This window comes from Henningerozyma blattae, chromosome 1, assembly GCF_000315915.1.
Source record: "Henningerozyma blattae CBS 6284 chromosome 1, complete genome".
Lineage (NCBI taxonomy): Eukaryota > Fungi > Ascomycota > Saccharomycetes > Saccharomycetales > Saccharomycetaceae > Henningerozyma > Henningerozyma blattae.
Window position 1 is genome coordinate 1719467 of NC_020185.1, and position 16096 is coordinate 1735562.

Sequence of the window (16096 nt, forward strand, 5' to 3'; positions counted from 1 at the left end):
AATGAACATGTAGATTAACAAGTGAATCATGAACATAAATTCTATTTGAGAATCTAAAGCTAAAAGAATAAACTAGAGGGTTAAAGTAGAACAAAGAAGTAAGAACTAGAAAACAAAAAGGACGAAATAGAAAAGATGGAAGTATATAGTTGAACAAATACGGAACGTAATAATAATAATAGTTAACTTACATAGGCTCAGGTATATAGTTGTATAGTTTAATAAACAGTTGGTATTAAACTAGCAGACAAAAAGATATACTACTGGGAGTAGCAAAGCAAAAAATTGTTACAATGCAGAATTTTGTCAAAAATAATGTTCTAACCGAGGATCGAACTCGGGACCTTTGCCGTGTGAAGGCAACGTGATAGCCACTACACCACCAGAACACCGCTTGTTGAATTATGTTGTAAACCAACTCAGGAGTACGATACACTTAAATAGTAACTACCAAAACTTAACTTAACAATCTTATTAACTTAACACCAGTTAATCCTTCGAACTTACGAATATAATTGTTCTTCTTAAACTAAATAACTGTATAAAAAACTATAAATTTATGTCTTAAGTCTGAAAAGCTGGCCTTTAAATACTTTTCAAAGGTCAACGCCAGCTTTTCCATTTTACTTTAATTGGTCTGTTTATAAACTTACTTACAAGGGTAGGAGTGCACAGTTTGAGTAATGCTGGCTAACTAGTAGAGATTATGCATCGAACAGATATTCACAGGTATGCAACTAGCAGCTGCTCAGTGTTGTGTACAATTTCTAGTTAGCCACTTGGAGATGAGTATAAAGTCGATCTCGGCTACAACAAATTAAATGGTAGTATAACTCCTACATGTTCACTGTTTAGGAGAAAAGCTCAATTGAAAAAAGTAGTTGAAGAATTATTAGTATTTTTCAATTTTTTTGGTGTGGAATATCTTTAATATATACATTTTTGCTGTATAATAATAAAATTATTTCTCTAAATTTTTTTTAAAAGACATTTTATAGAGTGCTTAATTTTCACATGCCTAGTTTGGTCCAAAATTAAGATATTAGTTAAGCAAGGGAGATGTTCCTTAGGGTTTAAGAACATTTATGGATGTTGCTTATTTTATTTTACCATAATTTGTAAATGAATATAGCGTTCTATAAACTATGTAAAAGAATTAACCCAATATTACATCGAAACCTCATTATTAAATAATATCAGGCTCTCTCAAATTCCCGTAATAATTAGGATCTAGAGTTAGTAAAGTTACAATCTTCATGTTGTATATGTTTTGGACTTATTATAAGATACATGTTCAGGATTACTGAGTTGGTTACTTGAAGACATTAATTGGTCAGTCTAACGTGTTTTTTAAGAACATTATAAAATAATTTGATTATGTAATTTGAAAGTGTATCATAAAGTAGTCTGGAATTGATATTTATATATCCAATTTCCTTTTTTTACATATTTGAGAGATAAAATTAGGAAATCTGTTCTAAGATGTTCAAAAGGTGTCATATGTATTTTAATAATTATAGTTCGGAATGGTAATTTTTAAATAATTGTAATTTAAAAATTTAGGCTATATGTATATATAGTCGTTTTTATTACAATTGATTAGGATATGATTTATTTAACTTTCTCCTATTTTATAATATATATATATTGATCAATTAAATCTTTTTTCCTCTTTTTGGTTTACACATTGAAAACCTTTTTTTTTGATTTTCTAGTATATTTATAATAACTTCGCGAATTAGTTTTCCGATATTACATGTTTATATTTTTTCAATAGTTATAATAAATATAGTCTATTGTATAAAACTTCGTAGTCAATAATAAGTGGTATCCCCTTGTTTTGGGAATGATAGTTAGAAAAGAAGTTGCTTTATACTAATTTAAAAATACTTTATTATAAAAATAATTAATGATTCAAGATCCACAATTAAGGCCAAGTTTACCTGTTCAGCAGGTTTCTTCTGATATTAAGAACCAGTTGGAGAATTTTTTAAAAGAATTATTATTTCCAAATAACGATAAAAGTGAGGACCTAAATAATATTCAATTACCGCCAGCTGATCAATTGAATTCACCTCTTGATGACGAAGGTAATACTCCACTTCATTGGTTAGTTTCTGTTGCTCATGTAACATTAGTTAGAAGATTAATCGAAGCAGGTGCAGACTCTTGTATTGGATGTGCAAGGGGTGAAACACCGTTAATGAGAGCAGTTTCTTGTACTAATAATTATGATGCTGGGACATTTGAATCTTTGTTAGATATATTGGAGCCATCTATTATTTGTGTAGATACATTAGGAAGAACTGTTTTCCATCACATTGCCTTAGCTACAAATGTCCCAGCATGTGCTCCAGCCGCTAAATATTATTTAGATATTTTAATGGGTTGGATTGTTCGTAATTCGTCGCAAAATTTGAAATGGGTTCTTCAAGAAATGCTACCTGCAAGGGATAAAAACGGTGAGACATGTTTGAATATAGCTGAAAGACTCAATGCTCAGTCCATAGTTGAGGCATTAAATGAGTATGGAGCAACTAATGAGTCCCCATCACTAACATCGGGAGCTAAAGCTAATTCTAGTTCAGGAAATTTTCAAGGAACTTCTAATGATTCTAATAGTAATAATGATAACAATATGAATATTAATCTAAATTCAAACAATCAAGGATTAAGTGGATTTGAATTGAACATGAGCGCAAGTAATAAAAGTGATATTCCAGGTCTAGTTTCTCAATTACAGGATGTTTTAGGACGGGTTGAAAATGAACACAAAAGCGAAATTAAAGAAGCTACTGAAACTTTCGAACAATTACAAATTAAATTGAATATTGTTAAGGAGCAATTAGTTAGTGAAAATGAAAGATTATCAAGAGCCAAAAGATTGAAGGAACAGAATTTAATACTGTCAGAACAAATAAATAGTATTAGTGAATACAAAAACCAATTATCTAGAAATTTTGCTCCTAGTAGTACTATTAATAATAACTTAGACTTAAATAATATTCCCATTAAAGCACAAATTGAGGCTTATAAACGTAATCAGAAATTATTAGATCAACATTTGGAAAACGTAATAGAGGAAAGGTTAAATCTTGAAAATAAATTTAGAAGAGTTTTAGCTTTATGTTTAAAAGTGGATGAAGATAAAGTTGATGGAATGCTAGATGGATTGTTACAAGCAATTGAGGCAGAAAATGGTGATGAGCCAAGCACCGGTGAAATGCAGGAATTTTTAAAAAGACATGGTAGTATTGTAGGAAGTAATACTTCTGTTAATAATTAAAAAATTTATGAAGAGTAAATTTTTAACTTCTAAGTAAATTTTAAATGATTAATGGTTTTTATGTGATTTATTTTATTTTTTTATTTTTTTATTTTTTTATAATTGGTTTAAAGCTGATAAAGTTTTAGAAGTATATACAGGTTTTTAGTCAAACATTTTTTTATGGTAATAAATATAATTTAAAGTTTTATTTTGTGAAAAGTATTTTAACTTAACGTGAATATTATTGAGAATGTGTAACGGTAGTAAATTAATATAGAAAGTAATTGTTGAAATAAGTGTTTTCTTGATCAGTAAACTCGATATTTTTAAGTTTAAGAAACAATTGTAAAATAATTTGAAAGAACTTAAAATGTTAAAACAGTTTTTGTTATTTAAATTAAATTGTTGTTTTTTTAATTAGTTATTATATATGTTATAAATTTTTTTTAGTAGTGAGAGTATTTTTGTATTAACTATTAATATTATATTTTTTACTGAGTTGTTTTAATAACATATGATAATTTAAAACTTTTATTGATTTTTTTTATATTTAGTTCAAATTTCCTTTTGTTTATTTTTGAGTGAAATAAAATAGGTTGCAAAATTTTTGACATGATCTATAAAAATTAATATATGTTTTTTTATAAACAAAAAAGTAATTTTTAATAGTAAGGTGTACTTAATATACTTATATATAAATATATTTTAATAATTTTAGTAAGATTCTTTCTTATTTTTTTGGATGCGCCATAGTAGTATTATATTGTCATTTGCATAAGTTGTATTAGTACTAGAGCACGACATGTTTGGAGAGTAATTGCTTTAGTTAATGGTAAAATCTTATATAGAAAGCTCTTACTCGTTTGAATAGAAAAAATACTTATGAAGAAACATTATAAATCAAAGTTATAAATTGCTTTTAGGTATACTACTTAGAAGTTTGATTTTTTCCATCCGAAAAGTCAAGTTTATTGTTGATAACTCTTTAGCACCTTAATACCTATATTGCTTAATTTGATTATGGTCAAGATTACAAAGGGGTATAGAAGTTTAATACCCATTCGTAATTGTATATTGTAAAACCCATAAATTACCTAACTGGGATTTTTATTTGTTGTGTTGATTATACCTCATAGTTTCGTATTGTTGTTACTAAGTAACTGTTACTTGTTCTATCTATAAAGACGTTAAATATAATATATCTTAAATACTTAAAATATTGGTGTTAAGTTTTTTACTTTTTTAATTTAACTAGTCATGTTATTTGGTTGAAAAGTGTAAATAAATATTTTTAGGAAAATATTTTTTCTTAGATAAGTTTGAATAGAAATAGATTGTGTTGAATGTATTATTGAATAGTGTAAGTCTGCTTGATACATTAGTTTTATATTAATTTTAGTTAATTAGAATGGATGTTTAAGTTGAGTTTTTAAATATTATGGTTTATTTGGATACAATAGTCAGGGAATACCATATTATTGCTAAAAATTATTATGAATATTTTGATACAAAGTAATTCTGAATCAGAAGTTTTTCTTTGTATGATAATGCTGGTCTCCTTAATATTGTTCTATTAATAAATTTAAATAAAATAATGATATTCACTTATTATAACTTGATATATATGGTAAATCGTAGTTGTAATCACAAAAAAAGTTACTTAAGAATTTCAATGGTTGTTAATACGTATTATTACTATATGAATTGAATGTAATGACTAAAGAGAGACATTAGATAATCATAAAAGGTACAGTTGGAGCTTCTTATAATGGTTTTGAATGTCCCCCCCCCCCTAGATTGCTTGATGTATTATACGATGGAAAAAAAATTATATTAGACATGTTGAAATGAATTAAGAGATAGTCTTTTGGTATGAAGAAATGTCAATTATAGAGGTAAATGGAATTATAATTTATATTATAAAATATTTATGGCAAGATATTTTATTTTATATGAGGTGTAGGTATTGTTAAATGATATCTGTTAAATGGTAATTTATGCAAACAGATTAAGTTGGTAATATAAACAGAACCGGTTTTCATAAAATTTACAAGTTATCTTATAATACAACTAAAATTATGAGAATAAATGTGATATTTTGAAATTCTGATAAGTAGTTATATTATTTAAAAAGTGTTAAAACAATTTTTTAAATTTTTAGTATAATTTATAACGTGTGTTAGAACTGTTCAATTTAATGTCAATTTTTTTTATCTTAGTTAAATTATCTGTTGAATGATTTTTTATATTGTTTAGTATAGAAAAATCCGCTTATTTTTTTGGGAAAGGAATGGATATAATATTGATTATATACAATGAACAGGTTTAAACCGTTGGGATATTTCTGTGGTAATTTACATTCGAAAAAACGGACAGATATATCATGAAAGTCTTGATTGTCTGGTACTGAAATAGAATATATCAAATGCTAGTACCTTCTTAGTATTACTACCTAGGTTTTCTATTAATGAGGCAACGTATGTTTAATGATTGTTGGGTTATTACTCATGTTAAGTTGTTATTAGTTGTTGCATAAAGCCACAATTATAATGATATTTATGTCTTTTTTAGCCATTAATACAAAGCAATAGCCCTGACAATTTAATTTTTAAATTTTGGGAGTTTTTGATTATTAAATAATATTTTTGGTTGTTAGGGAGAATATAATCATATCAGATTGATATTTGTGGACTAACTGTTTTTTTATTTTATTTGTTTACTCGTAATATTTTTGGATATTTATTTTTGATGGATTATTTTGTAAATATTGAAAAAAGTTTTTCTTTTGTGTTTAGGATTAATTAATTTATTCTTTCTTTTTTTGATATATATTTAATAGATTAGAGATAAATATTTTGTTGTATAATTATGAAGTATTTTTGGTTTATATCAGTTTTTCTGAATTAAATTATTTCCTTGTAATTAATTTTTTTGTATCATTTTAGCGTTGTTTGAGATAAATATTTATTTATTAAAGTTCACAGTCTTTTGAACTAATAATATTATCGAAAATATTTGTAAGGTCAGGTTTTAAGTTTTGAAGTATAGGTTATTTCAAAATAGTTTTTTTTTCTTCTTGTAGCTAAGTATGGTAATGAATAATAATTGAAAATGTTTTAAAAAGTTTCGAAACTATTTCGTTTGACATTTTTATATAATTTAGTTATGAGGTCTCTTTGGTTAATCGCTAGTACGTTTATTATGTTGCAAAATTATGTTTTAAAGAATGAAGTAATAAAAATTTTTTTATTTATTTTAAATTGTTTTTTAGACAAAGTATTTAATATTTGAGCGTTATAGGTTTAGATGGTTGTAGCAAGATATTGGATTCAGGTAAATAATAATAATATTATTATTATGAATTGAGAAAATATTTGTATATCTTAGTTGAATAGTAAGTGGTTTTTGCATATTTTATTAAATTATTATTGGTGTTATAACATAGATAACTGGTGTTTTTGAATTGTATCTTATAAGAAGGTTTTATTTATTATTAATAATAAATAATATATGTATTGAAATACATATTTTATTTTTTTGTAGTAAGAAATGTTTTGTTGCTAATTAGTGTTTTGGCATATAGGAGTAAATGATATTATTGGGATATATAATATTATTTCAGTATTTTGTGTTTACTGTGGCATATTAATTTTAATTGTTTATTATTTATTGGGGTGGTATTTTCTTTTAATTTTGGTATTTTGAATATTGATTGTTTCATGAATAATTTTATATATTTAGCATTTTGTTATTAGTTACTTACATATAAGGAAATAGTTTTAAAATATCTTATGGGGTTATTTTGTTTATCTGAAATTGAAATAGTTTTATTTATATTTTGTCTTAATTTATTTATATTTTATTATTATTGTTTTATAATTGTATCTAAATCCTTTGTTTCTTAACTAGTAAATACAATTACCAGAAATGGTCATATTAAATTATGTATTTTTCATTTAATAATTATATTGATAAATAAGGTAATTGAAATTTCCATTTTTGCTTTAACATTTTTTCAGGACTAGTTTTAGGTCTTTTTCCGAGTTTTTTAAAAGACAAAATTAGAAATATTAATCCATTTTGGATTAATATATAGATTATTTAGTACTTCAAGTCCTAATGTGGACATCATCGCAACCTCAAATTTTTGAAAAAGCGATGCTTGGTTTTTTCTGTTATAGTTGCCATTTTATAAATATATTTGTTTAGTATAATAAAGGTAGCTTAAAGAACTGACAATGAGGTTGCTGTTTATTTGTCGTAAGATTTTTGAACATTTAATCAAGTGTAAAACGTTCTAAGGAAGTTGGGTTTTTAAGTGAGATTTATACTGTAAATAAAAGAGACAAGCATAGATTTGGTAATTTGTGCTATATAATTTATTTAAAATAACAGCTCTTCTTGTTTATTAATGGCTTAAATATTGGTAAAATAGTTATGTAGAGAGTAATTAGAGTGAATTACTTCAGTTAAAAACTGAAGTAATAATATTTCAAGACATGTTTATCGTTTGAATATAAGGTTTTATGATTGTTTAAAGTTTGTTTCAAGTTTAATTGTAATAAAAAATATGATTGAGCACAATTACATTATTGTTATATGGTAAATAAAAAATGATAGTGATAGAATGTAATGTGTAATGCATTTGTTATTGAAATTTTAAATTGTGTATTCATTTCCAATTGTATTTTGTAATTCAATTTAATTAACAATTAAACATATTGTTATTATTATTTGTAATAATAATTATACTATTAAGTTAACATTATAATGTTAATTAATGGTAAATAGTTGAAATGGGTATGACTTGAATTTAGTAAATTAATAGTATAGATAATTAATTGTATAGAGGTATTTCATTTGTGAAATTCCAATTAAAAAAATAACTGCAGATATTATTACACTTACACTTACAATTACAATTACAATTACAATTACAATTACAATTACAATTACAATTACACTTACACTTACACTTACACTTACACTTACACTTACACTTACACTTACACTTACACTTACAATTACAGTTACAGTTACATTTACAGTTAAATTTACAGTTAAATTTACAGTTACATTTACACTTACAATTACAATTACAATTAAAATGAAAATTAAAATTAAAATTAAAATTAAAATTATAAAGTAATATAGACAAATATAGAGAGGGAGATGTAGAGTAGGATATAGAGGAGTATATGGATTACTAGTAATATTGATAATGATATGCAAGGCCGAGTGGAAGTGACACAATTACAAGAGTAGATGCATCTCCCTCTCGTAAGTTTGGCCTAGCCACTCCACAAACCCACACTTGGGCTTGACAAAATTATACTCCTGCGAAAAAAAGTTCCATACATTCTGTTGGTTTGGATTTTCGTGCCATGCCGTGGATAATAAACTTGACAAAATATTTTGTTTGAGGCCGTATCCGAATTGAGAATTATATGCCCGAAAGGCTATAAATCCATTTAGTACTCGCTCACTATTTACAGGATTAGGATTGCTATTTACATTATTTGGAAAGCCATTATCAAATAAACTATTATTATCATTATACTCATCTTCGTAGAATAAATCAGATAGATAATTATCATCATTATCCATAGTATATTCATTTAACATATGCTGTGTCGATATTATCTTCTGTTTTTCAACTTCAATGTTGTATAATAGAGTAGTAGGTGGAAATGGGATCTTAATATTGTGGTTCTTATACAGTAGTATCGATATTCCTCTAGTTTCATTGAATTTGTTTCTCATAGATTTAGAATTTGTTTTCATTCTAATATTCTTATTAAGTTTCAAATTTACTTTGAATAGTGCTTTTTTCGTGTGATTCATTGTTTTATTAGACATCTAGCTACGTTAGATTATTGTTGTTCTTATCACTGGAATCTTGGGAACAGAAAATATTTAGAAATAAGAATATGAATTCTTATTTCTATTTCTATTTATATTATTATTACATGACTATATTATTTGATACATTTCTTTACATGGCCCCAAAGATCCGATTCGGAAACTTACATCCGTGCTACATCAGAGAATTTTGAAACTTATTGTTTTAGATTTACAGAATAAAGAAATTTATCATTACGTTTGAAGTATAAATATAAGATTGGTTTTAATCAGAAGATTTTGTCTTTCTTAAATTTATTCTTCCAATTCAAGTAATCAACCCAAAGTAATATAAATAATACAAGATGAATAAGATACCTATCGATACCTTACTGAATCCTACCAATTCAGAGAACATTAAAGAACAGTATGTTCAGTTAACCTCGTCTCAGTTTTTTTAATAGCACAACTACTAACACATTATTATTTCGTTTTATTATTGGCTCGTACTTATTAATAGATTACAAAACCTCAACAAAGAACTCCTTTCTATGTGTTCTCGTTTACCATCTGCTAAAAGTATGGAAGAAACTCAACTTTCAGAAATATTAAAAGTATGTATACTATCATTTTGTTTTTAAATTACTTGTGCAACTACTAACCCCAAATATAGTTTTTGACAAAAACAATCAAACACGAACCCCTTGGAAAAGAGGAAACCGAACTCGTCACCACAACCGTCCAGCTGTCCACCGTCTTGTCCAGCCTCGTGAAGGAGGCCAGGCAGCTCCACCGCCTCCACCACTCTCAATCCACCCACAACCCACGCGTCTTCAACGTCCTCACCCAGCACATGATGTCCAACTCCAACTCAACCTCCACCTCCCCCCACTCCAACTCACTCCCAAACTCACCCTCCACAAAAAAATCAACCACACCCCTAACAAATCCCTCACCACCCTACTACTACTCCTCCTCCTCCCCCAAATCCCTCTCCCCACCCCTACAGCACACTCCCAGCCATCGTGGCCACCGCCTCCCAAAACATACCCTCATCCCCCTCGAAAAATGGTTCCTCCACAACAAATCACACCCTTACCTACACAACTCTGACCTCCAAGCCCTCACAACACAATCCTCTCTCTCCAAAACACAAGTCAAAAACTGGATCTCCAACCGCCGTCGCAAAGAACGCCACTCCCTCAAAATATCAAACAATATCGCTTCCCTTCTACAGAATGATACCAACAATCACTCCCAAAATCACAAAAAAAATCCCCCTCTTTCTTCTCCATTATCTTAAACTCCTTCACAACAACCTATCGAAAAATGCAGTACCTAATTATTACATATATATTCACTACCTATCACAACATATTGCATTAAATAATTATTTTTAACAAATTATTAAATATCTAAATTTTCTATAATTATTTTAAACTAACTTGAACACACTAAAAACTTCTTTCGATTTTGTTCTTTTTAAAAAAAGAACCAAAAATACATATTCTGCTTCGCAGAACATATGCAAATTAATTAATTCCAAATGCTGGACAATAGAAATAACCATTTGTGAATTAACATTAAAAACAGTTAATAACTTTTTGTAATATTATTTATTTACATTTTTACGGGATAAATATGTAAATAAATAATTAGCTAAATAATAACTAATATAATACTTGGTCAAATTTTTCAATTTCTAATTCACCATACCCTTAATTATAATAAATAGTTAATATATTAATAATATTAACCCTATAAAATAACAAAATGATTAAGTTAATGAAAACGAATTACATTTAAAATAAGTGAAAACGTAAACCAGCATTTCACTACATACTTGCTTAAAAACTTCAACCTAAATTCTGAAAATTAAGGCTTCACAAAAATTATATAACTTGAAGAAATTTTAACCGATATTTTGACGTTGCATAAAAACGCTAAAATTAGGATATTTAAATATATCATAATTAAATGGACCTACTTCTCATAAATAACACTAAATATATCAAAAGCAAAACTTAAATTTAATATTAATTAAAAACGAACACCTAATACTTACCAAAAACAATTATACTTTGAGTAAGATTAAATTATAAATATGTAAATACAATATCTAGTAAACAAACGCTACATGATAATATGGAATTTACTTGTTATTTACAGTTTTACATACCATACTAGTATGATTTTCAATTCAAGCTTACTAGAGTAATATGCTTTTTTTTTTCTTTTCTTGATATATATCAAAACAGAACAGCTTAGATCGACTACCTAAATTCAGTAGTATGAAAATTTGAGACAGGGACTATTTGTTGAGTGTAAAATATCACGTACTAAGTGATATTTTTATACAACTTGCATTTCTAGGAATATAAATAGAGCTCGTTTTTACATACTTCTGTAGTTTTATATACGTATTTAGCTCATGGAGGACTATTATAAGAACAGTTAATACCATAAAGATCCAACACTATTGCCCTTTATAATTATTGCTAATTTTTTTTAAAAAATATAATACTAAATTGTAATTCATGTTCAGTCAAACTGTTGCGTTATAATTTATAACAAATACTTCTGTTTGCAAAGAAATTGGTAAAAAAATACAAGAAGCGCAGCCTGCAAATGAAGTGGATTTAAGTACCATATAATGAAAAATATAATACCAAATTGATATTTTAGATGCCAAACTTACTTGGTATAATTGAATAAAAGTCCTAGACCATTTAAATATAATATATATCTGCACTAAGAAATACATATTACAAAAATCTATCACTTTATATTCAAGTTTTTCATGAAAGACAAAAAATATAAGTTATATTCTTATTTGAATTCAAATTTACGCCAAATATATTTTTACTTTTTGTTTAAAAACAACGCTATTACCCAAACAACATGTTAAACTTTTTTATTTAGACATAATTTTTTCTAAGTTCATCTAATTAAACACAATACTATTCACCATTATCTAATAATATATTAGTATAAATTGCTATTTATTAACATCTCAAAATTATAATACATATGCCAGTAATATACAAAAAAAATATAAATTGAAAAAATAAATTTAGATATTAAAATTTAAAATCTACGTTCATAATCAACTTCGTATTTAATTTTTATATCCTACTTCTATAAGAAAACCTGACTATTACTTATTGAGGGTAAAATATTATACACTAAGCGATATTTTTATACTACCTGAATATCTCGGAATACAAGTATATACAATTTTTATTTACCTATATATTTTTACATATATTATTTAGCTACGCGAGAACAATTCATACCATAATGTTCCGATACTATTAAAACACAATTTGCCATTTTGTAAAATATTTTTGCTAGATACACTAAATAGCGTTAAAAATAAATAATTAGATAATTCGTTAATATTAACTATAATACAAACAGCTACTACCCTAAGACATCTTATTTTTAAACTACAACAATTTATATTAAATTGTTTATATAATTAAATTATTAATTTCAATTCTAAATAATAATAATTTTTAAATATTACAACCATCCAAAAAAAAATATGACATTATAATTTACTAACCAAAAGATTATAATGGAAGGTTCAAATAGTAGGTTATATATCTCTCGCTGAACTGAAACCTTTTAAGAAGTTAAACCTTCAGTTTCTTACTTTGAAATTTTTTAAAACAATTTCTGAACGGGTAAACTAAAAACCAATTACAATAATTTAATAATGAGAAGAACTTTTCATCAAGTCCTTTCAATTTTTTAAGCACACTAAAATCGCCAAGATTCCCATTGCTACTCCTCTATGGAGAATTATTTATTAATGTATAATAACTCAAGCTAACCCATTAGAATAACATTAATTATTTTTTCCTTTATGAATATATAAGAATTTTAATACAAAAAACCCTTTATTACTAATAAAATATAGTTACAATGATTAATGTAATATTTTTAATTAAAAAAAAGTTATATTTAAAGAATGATGAGATGCTTATTTCTTTAACAAAATCAGTCACTGTACTTATATTTAACCTCTCTTATATTACCTCAAAGGTAAACAAAATCCCTTATTTGAAATTGTTAGAATACTGAAAGTATTATACAACAACTAATAACAACTTAATATAATGAATAATCCAACATGCATTAAGCATATGTGGCCTTACTACTAAAAACACCCAGGTAATAATCTTAAGGAGGTGTTAGGATGTGATAGATTCCATTTTAATACCAGACCACCAATTCGTTGATGGTGAATCTGTCCATTTTTTGGAGTATAAATTACCACAAAAATATCCCAAAAGTTTATAACTGTTCATATCATATCTTGTATATATTATATATTCCCTTTCCAAAGAAGCAAGGAGATTTTTTATTATAATAATATAATAATTATTCAAACAGATTACTTAACTAAGAATTAAACTATGAGCAACAATATTTTGAACAGTACGACCGCTGGTCAATATAAATTGAGAAAATAAAAATTAAAAGCTTTAATTTACTGATAAAACTTCAATTTACCCTTTTATTTTAAAAAAACACTTTCAATGAAAGACTTGTGTGATTGCTAAAATATTTTTTTTAGATATAGCTGATCAAAACAAGAACTTTCTTAAGGATTACCTGAAAAAATTTCAGACAAAACTTCAAACTACCATATAACAAATATGTTTTTTATTGAAACGGTTAAAAGAGAACCCAAACCTTTTTATAATTAAAAAAATGGAACCAATATAGAATATATATTAAATCAAGATTTTCCGTTAGTAATCTACTGAAAAAACAAAAAAAAAGTTCAATTATTATTACAATTAATACATAAATTATTTATTTACAGATATCTTACTAAAAATTTATATACTTTACAAATTCAATAAGTCTTTCGTCGAAGTAAATGTTGGGTAATATCTACTTTACAATTGTATGTTCTACAGTTTTCAAAAAATAAATATTTATGAAATTATACGACATTAAAATCCTTTGTATTAGTATTCCTATGGGTCCTAAAAAAATGTTACTTTTTTTAGGAATTAGTTTATAGCATACAAACCTCTTCACATTTAAATAAGAGTAAAAATTATAAATATTATAGAAAATATATAAAATATAAAGATTAGGTTTTGAATAAAATTTTTATATTTTATACATTATTTTTTTAACAACAGAAGTCAATTCATCGTCGTCTATAGGTAACAATTTTTTACCTAATTAACCTCTCAAGAGTTATATGTCTCTCATATATAGTATACCCTGAGACAACGAATTGTCTAATCGGGGGTTTTATTAGCAACTTATATTCACGGTATACTATCTTTTATCCTAAAACAGTATATCTACCAGAAATATTGTCCAAACAATTAGAATGAGATTTTATTTACTAATTATTTACGGGCACCATTAACCTACTACTATCACTTTTAAACTACTTAATTATCTGAACTTGAATAATCTTATTATATATTTAAGAATTAACTTCTCAGATATAGTTACAAAATTAGAGATACAACATGCTAATATATTCCGTCTCCAAAAAAAAATCAAAAAATTGAATCATAGTTTTCTCATTAACTACACAATATAACTAAAATATGATAGGACATCCTATTCCGACACCTCATCATATTGCATACTTTCTTCATTTACGGAAATCTGCATAGGTGCATTTTCTACTCTATTTATCACGTATATAAAACGTTTAACTATCTCTCAAATCTAGAACGACCCTTCTTTCAAAATCAATCTAAATATATATTAAGGAAAATACTCAAGCTAGTATTTGTAACACACTTTTAAATCTAAATAAGCCTTTTCGTATTTGTATCTTTTCTTTGTTAAAACCCTTTGCCAAAAACGCAGGTCTTTATACTGCTAGTTTTGAGCAGTTGCTAAAGAGGAACTGACTAGAAAAATGAAAGATATAATTTTCCTATGTTAATTTGCTTATTAACACAAGTGTTCCATGGCTATTTATGCACAATAAATGCTGTAGACTTATCCTAAGTATACCAAATGTTAACTAAGTAATGCAATAAAAAGTAATGTTCTCAAACTACAAGCAAAGCAATCACACAATGACTACGAGTCATAATGTCACGTACTCAAGCAATTGCATAATTGCTTGACAAGTTAATAGACTAATATTCAGGATAAATATTTCTATTTGAAAACGTATAAATAGGGCTACTTATCCATCAAGAATTCATAAGTTTATAGTTCGTTCATATTAATTTTATAGTTATAAGAAAAACAAGTTATTATTTAAGTACAATTGGTACTGTAGCTTTTAGTGTAAGAAGTCCAATAACTCAAGAATAGTTCAGGTTTGTGTAAACCCTAAGCCCTATTAGTATTATTAGTATTGTCCCGAGACGATTACAACAACTATATAGAGTTACACAGAATAAGATAAGTAAGTTATAGTTATAAGAATAATCAAGGTTATAGCCATCTGTAAAATACTAGTTAGATCACTATATGTTAAGTTAACATAAAAACATAGGAGGGTTGGCCGAGTGGTCTAAGGCGGCAGACTTAAGATCTGTTGGACGGTGTCCGCGCGAGTTCGAACCTCGCATCCTTCATTTTTGTGGGTTGTAATATTTTGTCACGTGTATAAATCATGATCACGTGTATAAATCATGATCACGTGATAACAGAATGTACATGTAGATTAACAAGTAAGTGAATAATGAACATAAATTCTATTTAAGAATCTAAAGCTAAAAGAATAAACTAGAGCGTTAAGGTAGAACAAAGAAGTAAGAACTAGAAAACAAAAAGGACGAAATAGAAAAGATGGAAGTATATAGTTAACAAATCGGAACGTAATAATAATAATATTTAACTTACACATGCTCAGGTATATAGTTGTATAGTTTAATAAACAGTTGGTATTAAACTAGCAGACAAAAAGATATACTACTGGGAGCAGCAAAGCTTAAAATTGTTACATATTTTTTTGCTTCTTCTCTATTAGCAATTATTACG

The 16096-nt window shown here is 26.3% G+C and overlaps 3 protein-coding genes and 2 non-coding genes across 5 annotated transcripts; 3 read left to right on the top strand and 2 right to left on the bottom strand.

The window, feature by feature from the left end:
• Window positions 1-316: 316 nt before the first annotated feature.
• On the bottom strand, window positions 317-389 carry TBLA0Atrna18V. Its single transcript has one exon. It is a non-coding gene; the product is annotated as a tRNA-Val (tRNA).
• A 1520-nt stretch (window positions 390-1909) lies between these two features.
• On the top strand, window positions 1910-3286 carry SWI6 (transcriptional regulator SWI6; the record flags this gene model as incomplete). Its single annotated transcript, XM_004177965.1, has 1 exon — window positions 1910-3286. The coding sequence occupies one exon, from the start codon at window positions 1910-1912 to the stop codon at window positions 3284-3286; it is 1377 nt and encodes a 458-aa protein (XP_004178013.1).
• A 5235-nt stretch (window positions 3287-8521) lies between these two features.
• TBLA0A07040 (uncharacterized protein) lies at window positions 8522-9127 on the bottom strand (the record flags this gene model as incomplete). The annotated part of the gene is made up of 1 exon (XM_004177966.1): window positions 8522-9127. One exon carries the CDS (start codon window positions 9125-9127, stop codon window positions 8522-8524), a length of 606 nt encoding a protein of 201 aa, XP_004178014.1.
• Window positions 9128-9474: 347 nt separating this feature from the next.
• Window positions 9475-10412, top strand: TBLA0A07050 (homeobox domain-containing protein; the record flags this gene model as incomplete). The annotated part of the gene is made up of 3 exons (XM_004177967.1): window positions 9475-9536; window positions 9630-9723; window positions 9783-10412. The coding sequence occupies 3 exons, from the start codon at window positions 9475-9477 to the stop codon at window positions 10410-10412; spliced, it is 786 nt and encodes a 261-aa protein (XP_004178015.1).
• Window positions 10413-15607: 5195 nt separating this feature from the next.
• Window positions 15608-15690, top strand: TBLA0Atrna22L. Its single transcript has one exon. It is a non-coding gene; the product is annotated as a tRNA-Leu (tRNA).
• Window positions 15691-16096: the final 406 nt, after the last annotated feature.